Genomic DNA, 20,877 nt, shown 5'->3' on the forward strand with positions numbered 1-20,877 from the left:
AGAGAATAAACTTATTTTTTTCGTATTCTTATCTATGGTCTTTTTATAAACAACTAGATGATGCTCGCGACTTCATACGCGTGGATTTAGGTTTGTCAAAATTCCATGGGAACTCCTTGATGGGACTTCAGAAACAAAAAGTAGCCTACATCCGTCTCCAGGATGTATGCTATCTCTATACCAAATAGATATTGACGAAAGTTTTTAAACATTTCGTGGGAACTATTTAATTCTTCGAGACAAAACTAGCTTATGTTCATCCCCGTTATTGGTAATGGGATCGTTGTTGTCGGTCAAGTGAAAAGGCAGCAAGGAAACAGGCAAGCATACACACTTTTGCATTTATAATATTATTATAAGTATGAATACAGTGCACTACAACGGTAAATGTTATTTATTTTAATCCGGTGACGATCGTACAATAAGTAGTAATACAATAAGCCCGAAGATATCCCGCGGGATACCCTTTGTCCTGCGTGGTTTATCCCTAAACAAGATAAAGGGACATTCAAGGTCTCATCATTTTTACACCGTTATAAATTTCGAAGAGTAGTTTTTTGGGTTTCACAATCGCGTAAAGTTTTATATAAATAAATAACTGACTCAACTTTGCGTGCTGAAAAAAATTTCTTAGTAATGTCAACTTCCATGTTACAGAGAAAAGCGAAAACTTATATGCAGAAGTTCAAGTATTGAGACTTACGTGCTTATGTGTAGATTACAAAAACTTCGAGAATGTTTTGTTATTATAAAAATGTCGGTATATGAAGGTATTTTTATCGACGTATCAGCCATTCTTTAGCTTTGTTCATTGTAAAAAGCTTCGATAAAAAAGAGACGTAAAATACATTTTTTGTTATGTCCGCCTACGTTGTAAATTTTGATGAGAGCTCCGCTAATATTCGAGCTCTATTACGATATTATGCCCCGAAGATGATTGTCTTCTTTAAACAACCAGTTTTATTACTTCTATACATACTATGGTATAGGTGTTGTTATCTACAATGTAGCTATATTCACATTTTAACAGCATTACATTCCATTTAAGGAATTCTTAAAGCTCTCTCTACTTTTTCTAAAAAATACAATTCTAGATTTTTCCAATTTTGCATTTAGCTTGTGCTAAAACTGCACCCTTAGCATGACCAAGTCTCGCATGACAAATAGTGTAAGAGGGCAACATTATCCCCACACCCATATTGTGTCAATATCTCCACAAAGAATTTTCAAAATATAGACATCAACTTATTATTACGTATAATAATTGGAATATGAAACCATCTAGAGTCTAGACAAAATTGACTGGCGAGTGAGCTCAAGTCCCGCAGGAAGTTATCGTTTTGGCGTCATGCTAAGTCTTAGCAGCTAAGATTGCTGCAGTGCTTTTTTGGATTTTATTTAATCAGAATGTCGTTTTTGGAGTGCATTTAAAAAATTGGTAGGTAATTTGCAGCGAAATGAAAATTAAGTGATTTGTAGCAAAAGGATGAGAAAATTGACGACAAGCAAAAAAGATGAAAGGTTCTTTTAAGATGTTAGGTTAAAAGCCTTTACATTAAAGGCCTTTGAGCATTTCGTGATTTAAGCTAAGATGGTTAAGTACGGTCGCTCAGCAAAATTGAAATACACCCTTTGTAATTTTTTTTTGGTAAATTACATTGAATTAACTTAATAAAATTCAGGTCAGCAGTTCAAAAGTGCTAATTTCGAAAGTGCCGACCGCATTTTGTTATGTCTAAAACATACTAAACATCAATAGAAGTGTCTGGCGGAAAAATATTGAATACTAGCGGCCTGGCCGGTTTCAAACAAAACAGGCGGAAATTTATTTTTTAAACATTTTGGGATAAACATAGAGTAAATGTATCTTTATGCAGGCCATAAGTAGTTTTTATTTCTAACTAGCAAATGCCCGCGACTTCGCCCGCGTGAATTTAGGTTTTTTGAAATCCCGTGGGAACTCTTTGATTTTCCGGGATAAAAAGTAGCCTATGTGCTAATCCAGGATATTATCTATCTCCATTCTGAATTTCAGCCAAATCCGTCCAGTGGTTTTAGCGTGAAGGAGTAACAAACACACACACACACACACACACACACACACACATACAAACTTTCGCCTTTATAATATTAGTGTGATTACTACTTATAACTTTTTGTTTAGTATAAGTAGCCTACGTGACCCAAAGATAATGTAGCATTCAAATGCTGAATGAATTTTTGAAATCGGGCCAGTAGTTTTTGAGTTTATTCGTTACAAACATACAAAATACAAAACTCTCCTCTTTATAATATTAGTGGAGAAAATACTACACACATACACAGGTAATTAAAAAGACTTTTTCCACTTGAAAATGACACCATACACCCGCCACATTGGCGCCACACTGCCTATAATTTTTCAAAAAATTATAGGCAGTGTCGCTTGGGATGATGTAAGGATTCCCACGATATTCATACATCCAAATCTGTTCAGACATTTAGAAGTTATGGTGGAATAACTCTCGTACATATACACTGAAAACATTACACTCCTTTTTTTTGGGCAGTCGTGTAAAAAGCCGATTTCGCTAGTTTTAACTACAACAAAATGAAGTGATTTTAGGTACGCTTTGACACCGATATCGGCCGTGTAGTACGCGAACTATATAATTCATTGTTCCAATTACAACATTGTTCATTTAATTACCAATAACTGCAATAACCGGTAAGTACCATTCTATGCACCCAACGCATTCATTTAGTTTGTAAATTAGCAGTAAATATGAATATTTTATTCATAACTATTCAATACATCACAGGTTCAAATACAACCGGTCTGTTTTTCTTAAACGTAGGCTATGAGGGCAAGCCATTCTTGTGGTAACTATAAACGGTCTGTGGCTAATTCTGTTATACTCCCTAAACTGAACTAAATTGATAAGTGTAAATATTATGCAGTGCTTTTCCGCAGGTAGAACTACGAAAGACATGAACTCAAAACTCAAACTCAAAGCATTTATTCAAAGTAGGTACTTCGTCGGTACCATTGTACTTTGTGATTGTCAATTGATAGCAGTACATTTTAGACCTGTCATGATATTTTAATTTCATTTAGAGATTATGAACAGCAAAATTAGCTACATTATTTTAAGTAAAGTTGAAAATAAGTTAATGTCTGTGACCGGAGCTATTTCATAAGTATTTTTTCTCGAAGATCTTGACAAATCGATTTCTAGACTACAAAAACAACTAACAATTTATCATTTTTAGTTGACTTTATTTACAACTATCTTTTCTATTATCTTGAATGTTGGTTGGTAAATCAATAAAAGACAACTCATGAATATGATTCTCGCTAACTTTTGGAAAGTTCTTATACCTACATATTATAAGCTATTGTACTATTGTTGATTGAGTAAAATAATAAGAAACGCCCTAAATCAACGACATACGATGGATCATTCTGAACAAATTTTTTTGCGTAGGTAGGTACTGCAACTCTTTTTGCTTTCAACTTGATGGCCAGTGTTATATATTATGTAATTAATTTAAAGAGTTTAATAGAATAAGATTTTTGTTTGAAATAGTCCTTCTACAGCTTTTTGGATGTCAGCCATTGCTTTTAACTAAATCAGCAAAATGATCCATGATTTCTCCAATGATCTCAATGATTTTGGTCACTGTGTTTAAATAGACTGTGTTTTGCTGGTTTTGATGGCAATCCCAGCAAACTGGAATACTTTTCGTCAAACACAATTACCCCGTTAAACGTCTACCGTTTATTGTTATTTAGGAGTCCTTGATGGAGAAAAAAGGTTTGAGAGACGAGCGATTATACGTTAGAAAACACAGTTAGAAAAGGTCACAAGGGCGAACAAAATATCATAATTTCAGAATTGCTTTATATTTTAGGGACGAACTAGGGCAGAAACAACTTTTTTCCAGCAGTTTTGTGCTATTGTACTTCAAAGCAATAAAGCAACTAATTATAGACATTAAGTCTGGTATTTTTAATTAATGAAGAAAACGATGATGTAAAGTTTCAAAAAATCAAGTTTGTCCTGATGTCGGTATTCCATCGTTTGAATATTTTACGTCTTATTAAATGAAGCGAAGCACGGAAAGATTAGAACATTAATTTTTAAACAGCTCCGGTTAGTGCTTTATATTAAGTAATAAAGTCTAGTAATAGGTGTTTAGAAAAATTAACAACACAATTGAACAATAAGCGTGTACTAACATATATTTTTAATTTACATCTTATTTTACTAAAATGACACTTAACAATAACTATTGTCTTTTCACTCCGTCTCTTGCAACTTTTTCAATCGAAGCCTTTAACACCGCCAACATAACTTTAACATTCGATCACAGCCACTTCATAATAAGTCAATAAGTCTGTTCGCGACATCTTGCGCGCTGGATGCGCTCGGCGGCTCGAGCCATGGCCCGCTGTTGATTAGCTTCATGCAGCCTTGACATTTAATGGTGCGGCAACCCGATGCCACTAGCCCCACCGGCGGAAACGGTTATACCGTACTACTGGAAGATAAGGATATCTAGCGGGAACTATCACATTTTCCAAATTGTAGCCACGTCTCCTTCGCACGAGCTCACCGCTGTCCGATTTCTTCGCAGGTTTTACGATCTTCACCACGTTCGATTCCAAAATCACATTGTCGGCGACCACAGCTTCTTCCGGTCGCAATTTTGTTACAAGTTTGGCTCGATTCTTTTGTGCATTTAAAAATTCTCCGTTGAGCACGTAGTCCAACAGTTTTGGGACCTGATTATATCTCGTGTCTATTTCTCTCTCGTATCCGAATCGGTCGCGGGGCGATGAAGCCGCGCGTGCAGAGGCTGCGAGCACAACAGCTAGCGCGAGATACGCGTACATGTTTCGGTGTGTGTCGGGTGTTTGAGCCGCGCGCGCCCACAACATTATTTATATAAGTATGCGAGCGATCGGCACCATTCGTTCCTAATTTGAGTTGATATTTTTGTGTTTTTTTATACCCGAGACGTTCTTGAACTTGGTAGGGTAATTGATCGGAGATGCAGCAAGGAGCGCGCGGCGTGACCGTGGAGGCGGCACGGTCTGGGTTAGCGCTTACATTACGTTCATATTTGTTATTTTTCACTAGGCAAATGTATCATATTATACGTCAGGTTATGAACGCTCATGAACCTTGTTCCACTTATTTCTTGCTGTACATACAAGGTGACCATCACCCGGGTGCGGTTGGTGTAGATTATATCGCACTTTGCGTCTAATGTGGAGTTGTAGCATTAGGACTCATAAGTTATGAAAATTATTATGGGCATTGTGTTTAAACGTACATATATTAGTTATATTTGTAGGTTTGAGTACGGTGTTAAGAGTAAATAGAACTTAATATCACATTTTATACTATCGTAGTAGGTAAAAAAGTATTTCGGTTTGTGCTTACAGTATAAAATTATCATCATGTTACGTTGATAGGTATACTTTCAATTTCTTTAATCTTTGTCCTATGAGCTTCCATAATATTTACCTCTGCGTTATTTTTTGCATAACTTATAACTCATCATAACATGTTCTTTTACCTCATGACATTGTCCTGGCAAATATGCCAGGACTATACTGGTGTCAAATTGCAGGCAGACGAGTCACTAAAAGTTTACTTTTCTTTCTTTTCCAAATGCATTGCGTGCTGAAGCTAAATACATTGTTGTTAAATAAATAAGCATTAAGTATCCTGTAAATAAGTATACATTTTTGATATAGTTACAAAGTATAAAAGTTAAATATATATTCATTATATGAAATCGGATTATAAAATTAAACAGACTTTAAGCCGTCTTTTAGAAATCTGCTTTGAACTTGAGGTTACTGTGTTCTTTAGTGTTGTTAATTTAGAGGAACCGGAGCAGTTTGATAGGAAATATTTATACATTTTTAAATTATTATTAGTAAATAATAATAAATGTTGTTATATATAATAAATAATCAAGTACCTAAAAAGGGTTTGTTACTTATAGTCTAGAATTAATATTTTAATGTTGTTATTCCAATTATAATGTTATAACGACATTCAGAGTATTAGTAAGATATCTAACTTTAATAATGCACATACAATAATTACTATTTATCAACATTATGATTATAATACTATGTAGGTGCCTGGAATAACTCGTTTTATAATTTTATTTGATTCAATAAATATGCTGCAATTACGATCAACTGTTTAATTTCTTCTTGTAATATTATCATAATACTGATAGCATGACTCTACATTAAAAATAATATAAATATACATAGTAGATATTCAAAGCTCGTTGCATTTAATACGTGTAAGTACTTTCATAGACTGCTTGGTCAATCAGGTTATCTTATTTGCGTACTAAGTATGCAAATCCGCCGTTAATTTTAATAAGCTCTCGAGATGATTATACTTAAAAAAATAGGATAAAACGTTCATATACCGTTAATCATTTGGAGTAGAAGGCTTAAGTTTAATTTTGTTTTGTACGTGGCCGTCTTAAATTGCGCATATTTACGGAATTGTACACGACTTTTTCAAGGATGCAAGATATTCAACATAAAGGAATACTGCATACAGGACACTAGCATGCGGTTAGAATGTTGTTTTTAAATACAATTTAAGTTCAATAGCAGCGCAATTCCTAAGAATATGAAGAAAAGTACCTTCGCGTTAGTTAGGCTCTACGAATGTGTACCTATGCGAAACGGTCTGGTTTTCACCCGATTTGTTGTGAAAGTGAACTTTTAAAAGCTAATAAACCTTGTGGCTGGATATTTGTGGCTTATAGGCCGTCTATGCACTTCCTAACCCAAATTATTATATTGATATAAAAAAGAAAAATCCTGACTCATTTATTCATCAACACAAGTCCTTCCTTGGACCTAGAAAGCTGAAAGCACAGAAATTTCTTTTGTAGGACAGGGAATAAGGTCAGAATTTACAAAATTCTCACGGGATAGGGAATAAAGAAGATTTACATATCCGCCGTTTTCCGTTTTCGACGTTCGCTGATATTGATAATAAGTTATTTTGACGGTACCAAAATATACTAGTGATATTAATATTCATTCAACGTAATAACGAATACTCGACTGAAGTCAACCCGCATGACACGGAACTTATACCTAATGCGAGGTCATCTTCGAAATGAACATAGAAACCAAAATACAGGAAGCTAATGTTTGTCGCAAATGACCTTCCGAAATCTATCTTGCTTGTTTGCCTCTTATACATATAATAACTTGAATTTTACAATTCATTATATAGATTTCCAAACAATAATAATTATTGAGGAGATGGTGAACTAAACGGTTAATTGCACGAAATATAATTTATTATGAGGAGGAGTAAAAAACTGAATGACGCTCGTGAAACTTTACTGTAATTACTTATAAATACTGTTTCAATCGAAATCACAAACTTTGGACTCAATTTTAGCATAGTTTTAAGACGTTTTTGAAAATGAGTTCAAGTTTGTAATCAGTGATCCAAGTCATGAACTTTGGAAGTTTGGACTCATATCCAGTACAATTTTGACCATTTTGCTTATAAATGAGTAAAGTTTTTATTCAGTGGACCAAAACATCCAGTACATGTACAAGTAAAGAAAAAAGAAGTGTATTTACACCGTTTTGTTCGCCAGCTCTTCACTGTTATCACTCTCTAAATTTCTTCCATAGATCTTCATTTAAGCAGTTGAATATTGAATATATATTTATGGTTCGAATTTAGAGATAAAGAAAGTGGAAATACCTGATGTGTTGGTTTAAATCATTTGTATAGATTTAAGAAAATGGGAATATTATGTTAATGAATTAAACGTGTTCTGTTACTGAATTTTACTTATACTTATTTAGTGATAAATAAGAATATAAGATTGCTCGACATTTATATTGCTGATTTAAAATACTTAATCAAATGAATATTAATAAGATTACAAAAATTTCTATCTTTAATAGGTACAGAATAAAGTTGTCTCAAGATAATGTGACATTATGATATTATATAAGGATAAGTAATAGTTATGACATTTAAAGGACTTTTCATATTAATGTGACCCTTAATAAAATATAATTATTAAGTAGTAAGTTATAATGTTAAAATACCAATTGTTATTTACACCAAGACGTAATAAGTGAATAAGCCGTATAATTGAAACTGTGTCAAGGGCCAATTTGGGAACGAACTTTTAAGAAAATCTTATCTTAACTTAGTATCCGTTTCCGAAGTAAAATTAGCAATTCAAAATCACATTAAAACTTAATTGAACAAAACGGATCGAATTTCGTATTAATATTTTGTGTACCGGAAATGTGTTAATATCAACGGAAATAATACTTAAGTATTAATTAGTTGCATTAAACTTGAATAGTTTTAGTAAGCGGTTGGAGTCAAGGCAAAGATAACTGTTAACTGCATTTGTATGTCGATAAATGTTAGTTACCCATTAGAAGAAAAAATAACAATTCATCCTTGCGATCTATGAGGTGCGTTATTGATTACTATTATTTATTAACTACCTGATGCCTGTGACTTTGTCTTGTGCATTTACGTTTTTTTGAGAATCTCGCTCTTTTGTCTCTTTGATTTCTTTGAACTCTTTGATTTTCCGGGATGAGACCTGTCTTTATACAAAATTTCCTTAAGATTAGCTCAGCGGCTGAGCAATGAAAAGATAACAAATAGATACACGGACAGAGTTATCTTCACATAGCTATAAAACTGGATGAAATACTCGTCCGTATGGATTATGATTTTTGCAAAATCCCGTGGGAATTCTTCGATTTTCCGGGATAAAAACCAATAACTGTCGTAATCTCTGTACAAAAAATCAAATTCGGTTAAACAGATGGACCGTGAAAAAGTAACAGACCGCCAGCCGCAGCATAATTCGCATTTATAATACCTATAAGTATGGTGTGCTTCCGCATAAGTGTTTGATTAATTTCGTGCTACTGAACAATATTATTGAAACACCACAGTTGATAGAGTCACAAAGATAAATTGCATCTTTAACTGGTTTTATTTTCATTTCATTTAAAGCTACGAGTAGATTTATATACCTACCTACCCGAAATAACTTATTCTTCAAATAGTATGTAGATAGGTTTTTTATTTAAATCTGATATCGATAGGCGAAGATATCACGCCGTTTATTTCAATTACACACCACACATAAAAACTATTCAAAGCCGGTTCCGATCATGAGATTAAATAGTAATTATCTCACAAAGGCTTGGATGCTGAGTCGATGCCTTTGTAAGATCGCTATTAGCTATCAAGATAGGTACCTTACTTTGTATATTAAGAGTATCACAAAGATCGTTGGTATTCGTAAGCATATTTAATTCGACAGCTATTGCTACATTATACAGATAAAGTAGTCAAATTACAGCGAGAATCTGGCGGTGTATCACAAAAGAAATCTCGCATTTAAAAAAAATGCTTCACCTTTGGTAAACTTTCGTATCAGATCATACCTACTAGTAGCACAGTTTTACGTAGTGCCGCATTAATGTAGTTAAAACCGATAATCCAGGCTGCAAATAAGTTAAAATACAACAGTTTTACCAGTGGCTATATTTTGGCCATAGTCTACTCTAACAGAACGGAAATGACCAACATCTTTATCATCATGATTAACCCATCGCTGCCTCACTACTGAGCACGGGTCTCCTCCCACTATGAGAAGGGTTTCAACCCACCACGCGGGCCAAGTGTGGATTAGCAGACTTCACACCCCTTTGAGAACATTATGGAGAACTCTCAGGCGTGCAGGTTTCCTCACGATGTTTTTTTCATTGAAAGCAAGTGGTATTAAATTGCTTTAACGAATTCAACTAATAACTCAAATAACTCCGAAAAGATAGCTAGGTGCGTGCTCGGGATAGAACCCCGTCCTCGCGCTTAAAAGGCGAACGTTCTAATCACTAGGCTAACATGGCTATTTTGTCACCAATGGCTTTGCCTTAATCTAAGATCATAGATACATTACATGACCGGTATCGGAACGAGTAATGTGAAAATGCTATGCATTGTTTTTCGTTACATTAAATGTTCAATAGCTTCATTATATTGATGGATAGGTACATCAAATTTAATTCGAATGGGCCTGTAACAATGGCGCTATCTTATGTTCTAAGCACAACAATGCGTGCGTAACATCTATTGAAGGACACGTGGACAATGCGACGAGTGACACCTCTTCCTTGTTTATATTTGGTTCCGTATATTTGTACTGACTTCGAATATTAATAAATGCGTATAAAGTACTTATTTATTTTATTTATCCAGTTTACTATATAGGTACGTATTATAATATAAATCAAGAAACTGACCAACTGATATATTAACGTACTGATATATGTACGTTAATATATCAGTTGGTACAACTACAACTATTTCTATACGTATAGTTCAAGCCGCGCTGGGTCTAGCAACTTGAAGAAGATTTTGCGTAGGAAGTTCTCTGTGTAACATAATATTATATCTAGAAATGGATTTTCAGAAATTCTATCCAAGACATATCTATGTATTCAAGCGTGCCCGCGGCGGTTCAACTATTCAACGATAAAGGTCGTACAGGTTGGACTGTGGGCGCACCCATTCGTAGTACAACTAGACAACTAGATACAACATGACATGTGCTTACACCATGCTGGGATTGAGCTATGAGTCAGCTTAGCTTATTCCTGCATACACTGATCAGAGCAATTATCGTATTATATACTATAATACTGTTTAGGGCTAGTTTAGACATACGCAAAAAAGCACAGATGCAAACCGTGTACCTAATTTTTTATGGGAAAAGATTAAGTTTCAGGCTTGTACCAGCATCTATCGTGTTTCCGATCTTTGTGCCTTGCCCATTGCCACTTCAGCTTTGTAACCCGTTTAGCTATGTCGGTTAATCTGGTTCTCCTACGGATCTCCTTATTTCTGATAACCTCCTTATTGATAACGTAGAGAAACTCCAAGCATAGCTCTCTCTATCGTCCGCTAAGTGACTGAACTTTCTTATGAAGCCCATCATAGTAAGCGACCATGTCTCGGATCATATTGTCATCACTGGCCACACGCACTGTACGAAGACTTTCGTCTTTAAGCACTGAGGAAATTTGGTATGTCCTACGTACCCAGGTATTTATCTCAGAAAATTAGCAGGTATATTCATAGTTATTAATGATTGCGATGAACTAACTTCATTAGTGATGCTGCTCATGAACTCGTGCGCCTTTGTTGCGTGTCCTCGCACACATTGGCACCTGTCAGGTCATTGCTTCCTGATAGTTTTCATCTCTAGCGATGTGACCACATAATGCGTTTGCGTCACGTTGCGTTGACTGCATTGGTCTTTAGTTTTATTCTTTCAAAATAAATCTATTATCATTTAATACTTGTGTTAGGTATGTCACTACCCGTATTATAGCGTGTTTGTTTATTGATTTATTGGCTTGTTGATTTCTCCTTCAATCACGTCCCAATGAACCAACGAATTGACGTGATTTTTTGTATGGGTGTAGTTAAAAATCTGGGGAGTGATAAAAGCTACTTTTTATTCTGGTAAATTAAAGATTTCCTACGATATTTTAAAAAACTAAATTCACCCGGGTGGACGAGGTCGCGAGCGTCAGCTAGTTTTAATATAAATACGAAACTGCGGTGGTTTAGGTTGGAAATAAAAACTGCAATAGTTATTTTAAATAATGAATTTCGTACATCACTCCTAGAGCTTAAAATAACAGCAGCAGTCCAGTGGGACGTATATTAAAGCTGCTACGATTCTAAGCGGTACCATTTTCGAGGGTTTATATGCAATTTCACCAAAAAGTACCTGAGTATCTATTTAATATTTATATAGCTAATTCACTTAGCTAGTTATGGCTCTTTATATCATAGCCGTAGTCTGTATGGTTTCATTGCATAAAGAAGCTCAAACAAGCAAATAGGTACCTACCTACTTTATTCATTTGCGTAAGTTGTAGGTACATTTTTGTTGCTATACCCTGTATTTGTAACCTTATGGTTATATACCTATAGGTTTTTATGTAAAATATGTGATTTCCAAGCGTCTTTTGCCACGTCACACCACAAAACAGTAGGTAGATAATGTACTTCTGCCATAAGATACTTAGAGATAGGACATAGCCAAGCGCAAGTCTATCGAATATTGATTAAAAACACTTGGAATGTTATATTGACTTTGTTTTGTCATTGTCCTCAGATGCCATGGGATTCATCCGAGGAGCAGATGAACGGCCCGCGTGAGATGCGCATCCACGTGCAGCGCGTGATCGCCATCCCGTCCCCGCACAACATGCCTCCGGCGCCCGAGAACATGGGCCCCTTCCAACCCCCTCCACCACCACCACAGCCCCAGGAAAATGAGGTAATAAGAACCCAACCTGTTCATTGAAGTGAAAATTTCAGTGATAGATAGCTACAATATGATTCCCGAGTCCCTATCACTGACAAGCAGCAGAAATTTGATATGCAGATAGCTATTATGAAACAGACATCCGTTAAGAAAGGATTTTTGAAAATTCAACCGCTAAGAGGGTAAAATAGGGGTTCGAAATTTGTGTAGTCTACGCGGACGAAGTCGAGGGCAAAAGCTATTATTTAACATTGTGTATTTTGTTAATAGCGTGAGCCCGAAGAAATGACAGCGCCCCGCCAGATGCGTGTAATTGCTATCCCAGCGCCTCACAACATGCCCCCACCCCAAGACAACATGGGCCCCTTCCAGCCGCCACCACCACCCCAGGCTCAAGACCAGAATGAAGTAAGTGTTATCATAAAAATACCTGTTTTCAGTTTTTAGTGTTCCGTTAAAATTTAAGAACGGAACTCTTATGATTATATCATTTACATGGGCTCCTTGGTGTGCGTCCATCCTTAGTAGGTCCTATGTAGTAGCAGGTATTCGGTAATTTTAATTAATAAAAATATTGCGATTTGCGGCTATCGAGAGTCTTCTGGAGATACAGATGAGCTAATAAAGTTCACCAAAGTAAATACTTGATACAGATTATATGAAAGTGAAACCCAAAAAATAAGTTAGTCTTATTTTTGCTTGCAGTTGAGAGATTTTTTTTTATCGCATTATTTTGTGAGCAGAAATTTATTAATTCAATTTTTTCGATAAGCTGTCCTTATTTTATAGTACAAGTGCGAGTTTTTTAAATACTAATCCATACATAAATATCGTTCTATAAATATTCTTACGGCAAAAAGTTATTTGAAATTTCAAGCCAGCATGTCTACTCAGTAATGTCTGTCTTATTTGGAAAACTCTTAGCCAAAAGTTATTTTGACCATCAAATCCGAAGGTGAGATGACTTAGCTGAAGGTAAATACCTTTATTTACACATAGTTTGGCAAATAGAATCCCATATTTATTTGCGCGGGAACCCTCTCCATTTCAACAATGTGGAGATAGTGATTTCTCAGTTACATTAGTGCTAAAATCACCCAAATCAAATCTACAACTAACGAAGTTCTGGTAAGCGCTGGCTCTCTCTTTATTAAGCGTAAACCTAGATTGATCTGATAAATAGTAATTAATTCAGATATCATGTATTTACTGCTTTTAATTACTCTCAATACGCGAAAAAATGCTTTACAAAGTAATTTCAGTCAAGATTTACATATATTTCACGAATTTCATAAGAGCGGTAGTTATCAAGGTTTAGCTTAATGCAATTCTGGTAAATAAATTACAAATTATATCAAAATTAAGATTCCTTTGTCATCATTTGTATACATTGCACATCGCTTTTTCACCAGTGTTTTCGTCATCATTCATTTTTGCCCAAAAAATATATTTCGGGATCAGAAAGGCCTATTTCTTCATATAATTTTTTAAAGTTTTAAGATCTCGTAAGATTATTGTAAATGAAAATCAGATTACTTTGTGAAGGTAAGTATTTGCTGCGCGCTTACTGCACGAAACAGGATTTATGTACCGTAAGAATTTAATGTCTGTCAATAATAGCCTTTGCGAGAAGTCAAAAAACTTTACTCAGTGAAAAAGTTCGAATTCCTTTTTACCGTTGCCTTTCGACTCTGAATAGTAATTACTATTTTCAGGGTTCCGTACCTCAAAAGGAGAAAGGAATCCTTATAGGATCACTTTGTTGTCTGTCTGTCAGTCCGTCTGTCGTGTCTGTTAAGAAAACCTATAGGGTAGGTAGTTCCCGAATCCCGTTGACCTTAAATCATTTGGCAGGTAGGTAGGTCTTATAGAACAAGAAAACGAAAAAACCCGAAATTCGTGAATTTGTGGTTACATCATAAAAAAAAAAGTGTTGAGGAAAAAATTAATTTACTAAATCACATACCTATTATGGATGGAGCAGTCCGTCATTAACTTGCAGTGTTCTACATAAAAGTGGTAGGTATAACTTGTACGATAGTACGGAACCCTTCATGTGTGAGCCCGACTCTGACTTAACTAGTTTTTATTAGCTCTACGACAAAAAAGATTGTTAAAGATTTAATTCGATCTACCTGTATGGTTGCCGAATGAGTGAATCAATTAAATTTATATGTTTCGTTCCAAGACTGATACCTATATTTTTTGACTGAATTGTTGCAAAATTGGTGCCATTTCAAGGTCTGGAGTTATAGCGTATCGAAAGTTAAATTTCATTCCGTCATCATCATTTGGTGGTGGCGAATAAAATTGCCAACATCAATTAGCTTTTTGCGTTCACAGACGTTGGTCTAATTAGATATTAGGCTATTAAAATTCTATGACCGATATTATATTATACCATTACGTATTCTATCTTGTCATTTTATACGTTGATCTTCAAGGTTGCTTTTACCTTTTCCATTTCTTTTAATTTGGAGAGTAATCCTCCGCGGCGCCCCATGCTGAGTAAAGTCACTCTGGTAGATGTCAACGAGATGTAATCATAGTAGCTAGTAGTGTTTACTATATAAAATAGCATAATTACATCCACCGCTAATAGGTCTAAATATTTGTACAATACAAGTAATTATAAAAATAAGATTTATAACCATTAACAGTGTTATTTGTTTATATTGTTATTTATATTCTGTCAGTTCCACGAAAATTCTTCAAATCTCATAATTACGTCGCAAGTAAGCGAGTTTCAATTAGGTCTGTTATTAATTAAAATTTTGATAGTTTAATTATAATTTTGACGTATAATTAGTAAACGTAAACGAACATATTTTGAAATAGGTAATACTTTATTACTATTCACTGATGTAAGAGTCAGTCAAGCGTTTTCTCCTTAGAGGTCAAAGAACTCGACATATTAGCATACGAATGCGGTCAGTAATTATAGCTTCCTTTATTGTGATTATCATAACATAATTGCTGTTAGTTAAGTACGTATGTATAAATTAAAATTGAAGGCCACACGATATCTAAATTTGGAATGACAATAATTATATACTTAAAATAATAATAATTAATTCAGATTTGCTGCATCCAGCTAAAAACCACATCGGATTGAGAACCTCCTCCTTTTTGGAAGTCGGTTAAAAATACTTATTTCTCTTTGTTGTAGCAATCCGCTGTTCTTCATCAGTTCGTGCCACAGCCCGCCCCCACACAGGATATGGAGCAGCCCGAAGTACGTATATTTCACTTAACTGTCAAATTTTTTATAATTTTTTAGTCTCATTCTTCCATCTATTATTCCTGAAAGGCATTTTACTTACTTAACTGACGAATAATAATAAGTCGAATCAAAGGCATTCCTAAGTTGAATTTGACCGTTCCAAAGTCCTAAACGTGCTGAAAAAATTTTACCTATTTTCCAAGAGATAGCTTCTCTTGGAGAAGGTTTTTATAAACATATATTATTATTGTTATTAATACAGTTAGCAGACTCAGCTGGTAAAATCGAGCAATATCTAGCGAAAATTTTGTTCTGTCTAATTTAGAACCTTTTTAACTCTCTAACATTGCATTATTATCAGAACAAGAATTTTGATCATGAATAATGTGTTTAGGTCCAAAAGATGCAAATGGAAGGCAGCCCAATTCAAATGAACTTGCCATGGGACTTGACTCCTGAGGACCTGCACATGATCCACCGCACTGCCCAGGAAGCTGTTGCTAACCAGCGTCGTGAACAACAAATTGACAACGACATGCAGGAGGTAAAAGAAATACCAATACTATTTTGAGCAACATATTTTGATTCCTGTAAAATGTAGTAGATAATATATTTAATTGAAATTGACATCGATATAATAGTTTTTTTTAAATAAAATAAACTTATATCTAAATTAAAACTAAAAACAAATAAAAATAATTAAAAATTAAATTAAAATTAATTTAAATGTAGTAATTATTCTTTCACTGAACTAAGTATTCATTTTTACTAAACATCCTATAAATTGTAATTTAAAACGTATGAAAACGTCTATATATTTATTAATTTATATTCGGACTAATTCCATTGCAAGCAGTCATATTCTTTTTTTTAAATTTAGAAAATAAATGCGCATTCAGTTGAATAAAAATAAATATTACGTGAACCTAAAACACCTGTTGCATTTTGAATCTCGTCGGGTTTGGTTCAACATTGATTATTTATTATTCACCGCAAAAAAATACATTAACAAACATTTAAATGACGTTAATCAATTGAATTACAGGTGAAGAGCATCGTGAACACCCTGGCAGCGGCCGAGGTTGAGGCGGAGCAGGCGCAGGCCGCACAGGACAGGCAACAAGCACCGCGTGCGCCCCGCACTCTGCTGCTGCCCCAAGACATGCCCGTAGACCAGAGACCGCATTGTGAGTATACAATACTTCAAGGATTTTTATCGAAAAAAAAACCGGCCAAATGCGAGTCAGACTCGCGCACTGAGGTTTCCGTACTTTTTCCAACATTTTGCACGATAAATCAAAAACTATTATGCATAAAAATAAATAAAAATCTGTTTTTAGAATGTACAGGTAAAGCCCTTTCATATGATACCCCACTTGGTATAGTTATCTTCTATTCTACAGACAGACAGACAACAAAGTGATCCTTTAAGGGTTCCGTTTTTCCTTTTGAGGTACGAAACCCTAAAAATCCGGCCAAATGCGAGTCGGACTCACGCGCAGAGGTCTAAAAGGCTAGAGGCAAAGCTAGTACTTACTCCATTTACTTAATATGTACGTATACGGTATGCCTACATGTATTTTTTTTGTGTAGGCGGAAAATGGTGATTAGCATTTCACTCTTAATTTGCCTAATACAATTCCGCTATTAGTTATTAATTTAGTTTTGACAGTTGACTTTGTTATTAGTTACACATTCCTACTCACGCGATGATTTCCCCAGGGTATGTATTCCTACGTAATAGTGATTATATCGCGACATTTTCAGTGGATGTTGGTAGTCATTTAACCCAATCAAGTGGCTTGGTGCAAGTAACATAATACAAAAGAACATAACTAATTTTATAAAACAAGTTGATGCCCACGACATGGTCTGCGTGGATTTAGTTTGTTTTTAATTCCCGTAGGAACTCTTTGATTTTCCAGGATGCAAGCTATCTCTATACCAACGAATAATGCATGCGACTTAAGGTTTTTTAAGAATCCTGTGGAAATTGTTTGATTTTCCAGGACGAAAGTAGCCTGAGTTCTTCTTTGGAACAAACGGTCAAACAGATGGACCGCGAAAAGCGAGAAAATAGAAAGACAGACACACTTTCGCATTACAATATATCCATACAATGATACAATTAATATGGATATTGACCATCTCAGTTTAATTAGACATACATAATATTATTTATTCTGAATTAGAGTAAAGTAGTCAAAGTTACTGAAGTAAAGTAATTAGTTAGTAAAATATGCGAGACAAACTTTAATCCGTCTGTTTTATTTAGTAAGCTTTTACATCGAAATTTGTGTGGAGTAAGTGGCAATATATTTTGGCGATAAAATCAAAAAACATAAAGAGGTTTACAAGGGACTTTAAGTTACAAGATTATCGGCCAATCTGAGTGACTGAATGGGGGCGTAGGCTTTCAACATAGACAAATAAAATTAAATAAACATCACATTTAACGATCATCTTTTGGGTTTTCGGGGAGTGTTAGTAAAGGTAACATTTAAATGTTGCTATTTATTATAGTAGGATTAAAGAACTGAATAAAAAATTACTTACGTGAAACAGATTTACTATGCTCACTATATTTTAACTTATGAAGTAGACTAAATGATGCCCACGGCTTCGCAGTTCTCACGCCTGATTTAGGTTCTTAAAAATCCCATTGGAACTCTTTTATTTCCCGGGATAAAAGTAGCCTATGGCCATCCATGGGACAAGCTATCTTTGTACCAAATTTCGTCAAAATCAGTGGAATGGATCTACGGTGAAAAGCTATCAAACAGACAGACAAACTTTCGCATTTATTTGTATGGATTAATCAGTAAATCCAGCTGTCCAATCTAAAATCTGGCAACGAAATATTGTTTGCAAAAAGGGGTTTTGCATAATACGTCTTGCTAGGTATTTTCCCTAAGACTTCAGAACTTCAAATAAATGCTCACAAACCAAAATAAACTCTTACCATAACAAGCACGGAGATCAGGATCATTTTATAACCATATTATAGTACCTACCTAAGTGCTTGCCTTTCGCATAGGTTTGAAACGTCTTACTAATCTCATCCAAGCTATTCCTACAAGCTTAAGATGTCATCGGACATCGGTAGCAAAAGATAAAGATAAATTCAGTTTTTATATAAAAGACGTGTTTTTCTTTTCAGATATGCAGCCTCGCTCCGTGCGCAGCGTAGATTCACCGCTGCATCGCGAAAAGCGCGTGAAGCGTTGCTCTTGCGCTTGCCGTTAAACGAGCACCATCGCTGCGCAAATCTACAAAAGACACTGCGCAAATGCGAAACGTGTGACATTCTCCGTCCATCCCTTATAAAATAGATTTTGTTACATGTGCGGTTTCGGTTTTTTTTCTGTAAATAAAATTGTTAATTTTACAATTATTGCTGTTTATTTTTAAACGTACACATAGTTACTTGTCGTAATGGTTTCGTAAGGGATTTATGTATTTTATATTTTCACATCATTCCTCCTTTGCAAATTTTAAACAAAAAGGTAAACACATAAATAATTGTTTCTTTAATGTGTTTTAATAAGGCTCAACTTGTAATGATTTGTGTACAGTTTCCTTTCTTTCAATGCCGTACCTACCGTATTTGAAAATCCATCGGGGTGTTATGTGGTCGTAATTATAACATTAAATTAAATTTTACCTACATTTGTGATCCTAAATTAAAAATTAATTAGTTTTAAATATTTTTTGTGTTTCAATTCTGTTCCATAAACCTTTTGACCCGAAAAGTTTTTTATTTTTTAGTTTTTTATATCCTCAATTTACCAGAAATTTTAGGTCAGTAGAAAATTACATTTGTGAATCGAAACGGCTCCATGGTTGAGTTTTTGGTCGGCCATTGACCGATCATCGAACCCATTGACCCACGAGGTCTTAAGCTATGAGTTTATAGTATTTTAGTGGTAAGCTTGTGGGCGCATCATTTAGAATTACTAAAAAGTAGGTATCTCACTTATTTGAAACCTGTCGGGGATGCAAATTTATTCTTCTTGAGTATATTTACTTATGTTTAAATGCAGAAACGAGCAAAACAACATTGTTGGTATTCATTTACTGCGCTTCAAGTGAAATGCAAAATAATCTGATATAGCAGTTGAATTTCTTTCTATCTGGCCATCCATGCTTTCAGACTTGCATTTCGTTTATTTAAAAAGTTTGTTACATGGATTTTAAAAGCGTCGAGTGTGTTTGAATAGTGGTAAAATTAAATTAAGCACCCCTGGGAAATTCCCGTCTCGTTGAAATAAATGACTTCATTGGATTTCTATTTTAATAAACAGAGAATTTTCCATTGTTCGATGCTTAGTGGTTTTTAGATTCATTTACTGGCTGTCCCGCAATGCGTTACAGAAAACGCGCGCGTACACGTGCTATAAATCGTATAGGTGTGAAATGGGTGTGAAACTGTATGAAGCAAGTTACACTGCAGGGCGTGGCGTGTGGAAGTTATGGTTAGCAGTGGACGTGTAAACAAGTGTGGTTTGTTGATAAAAACTTGAATATAAAATCCTTTAGTAGTTGCTCTTTAAAATTGCCGTCTTCAAATACCTAAACAGTTGATGGCAGGGCTCAGTAATGAGTTTACTGTTTATTAGTACTATTGTAGTTATCAAATTCAAATTCAAATTATTTTTATTTAATTAAACTTTTACAAGTGCTTTTGAATCGTCAAAATTATCTACCACTGGTTCGGAATGCCGTTCCTACCGAACTCGGCAGTTTGGTATCTAGTGTTGTTTTTTTATAAGTATCAACAGAAACTATTTCGTGATTTGTTTAGTTAAATATTTAGACACGGACCACTGACTCCTTTTTGAGGAGAATGTACGAATTCAAATTAGAAACGATTTTCGCGCTACGATGCAGCCCGTCTAAATACGAGAAATTAAACGCATATATTTCCTCCCCTCCTAAACGCCCAACAAAGGAAACAAAAGTAATAACGGAGTTCCACAAACAAGGGTTTAAAGATCGAGGACGCTAATCGTATTACAGTGAAATTGATCTGATTTAGTGCAAGAAGCGAAGTAAACTCGTTTCTTGAATCTATCTAACACATCTATCTTACTTTTAAAAACGCACAAAACTCTGAAAACTTAGAGGATCGAACCCCCGAACTCTCGAAAAGAAGGCCGACGTTTAAATAGCACTAGGCTATCACGGCTTAGCCAGTTTTTAACCCCCGACCCAAAAAGAGGGGTGTTATAAGTTTGACGTGTGTATCTGTGTATCTGTGTATCTGTCTG

At 34.9% G+C, this 20,877-nt stretch overlaps 2 protein-coding genes across 2 annotated transcripts in view; one reads left to right on the top strand and one right to left on the bottom strand.

Moving 5' to 3' along the window:
• Positions 1-19,314, top strand: part of LOC123867951 (probable LIM domain-containing serine/threonine-protein kinase DDB_G0286997) — a 70,600-nt gene extending 51,286 nt beyond the window's left edge. Inside the window, exons 7-12 of the mRNA XM_045910279.1 lie at positions 12,232-12,396; positions 12,655-12,792; positions 15,554-15,619; positions 16,002-16,151; positions 16,653-16,794; positions 18,768-19,314. Of these exons, the coding sequence (XP_045766235.1) occupies positions 12,232-12,396; positions 12,655-12,792; positions 15,554-15,619; positions 16,002-16,151; positions 16,653-16,794; positions 18,768-18,853 (747 nt within the window). The 3' untranslated portion in view covers positions 18,854-19,314. The remainder of the gene's footprint in view (positions 1-12,231; positions 12,397-12,654; positions 12,793-15,553; positions 15,620-16,001; positions 16,152-16,652; positions 16,795-18,767) is intronic.
• On the bottom strand, positions 3,871-5,069 carry LOC123867986. The gene has a single exon (XM_045910323.1). The coding sequence runs from the start codon at positions 4,922-4,924 to the stop codon at positions 4,490-4,492; it is 435 nt and encodes a 144-aa protein (XP_045766279.1). The 5' UTR covers positions 4,925-5,069; the 3' UTR covers positions 3,871-4,489.
• Positions 19,315-20,877: the final 1,563 nt, after the last annotated feature.

This window comes from Maniola jurtina, chromosome 9, assembly GCF_905333055.1.
Source record: "Maniola jurtina chromosome 9, ilManJurt1.1, whole genome shotgun sequence".
NCBI lineage: Eukaryota > Metazoa > Arthropoda > Insecta > Lepidoptera > Nymphalidae > Maniola > Maniola jurtina.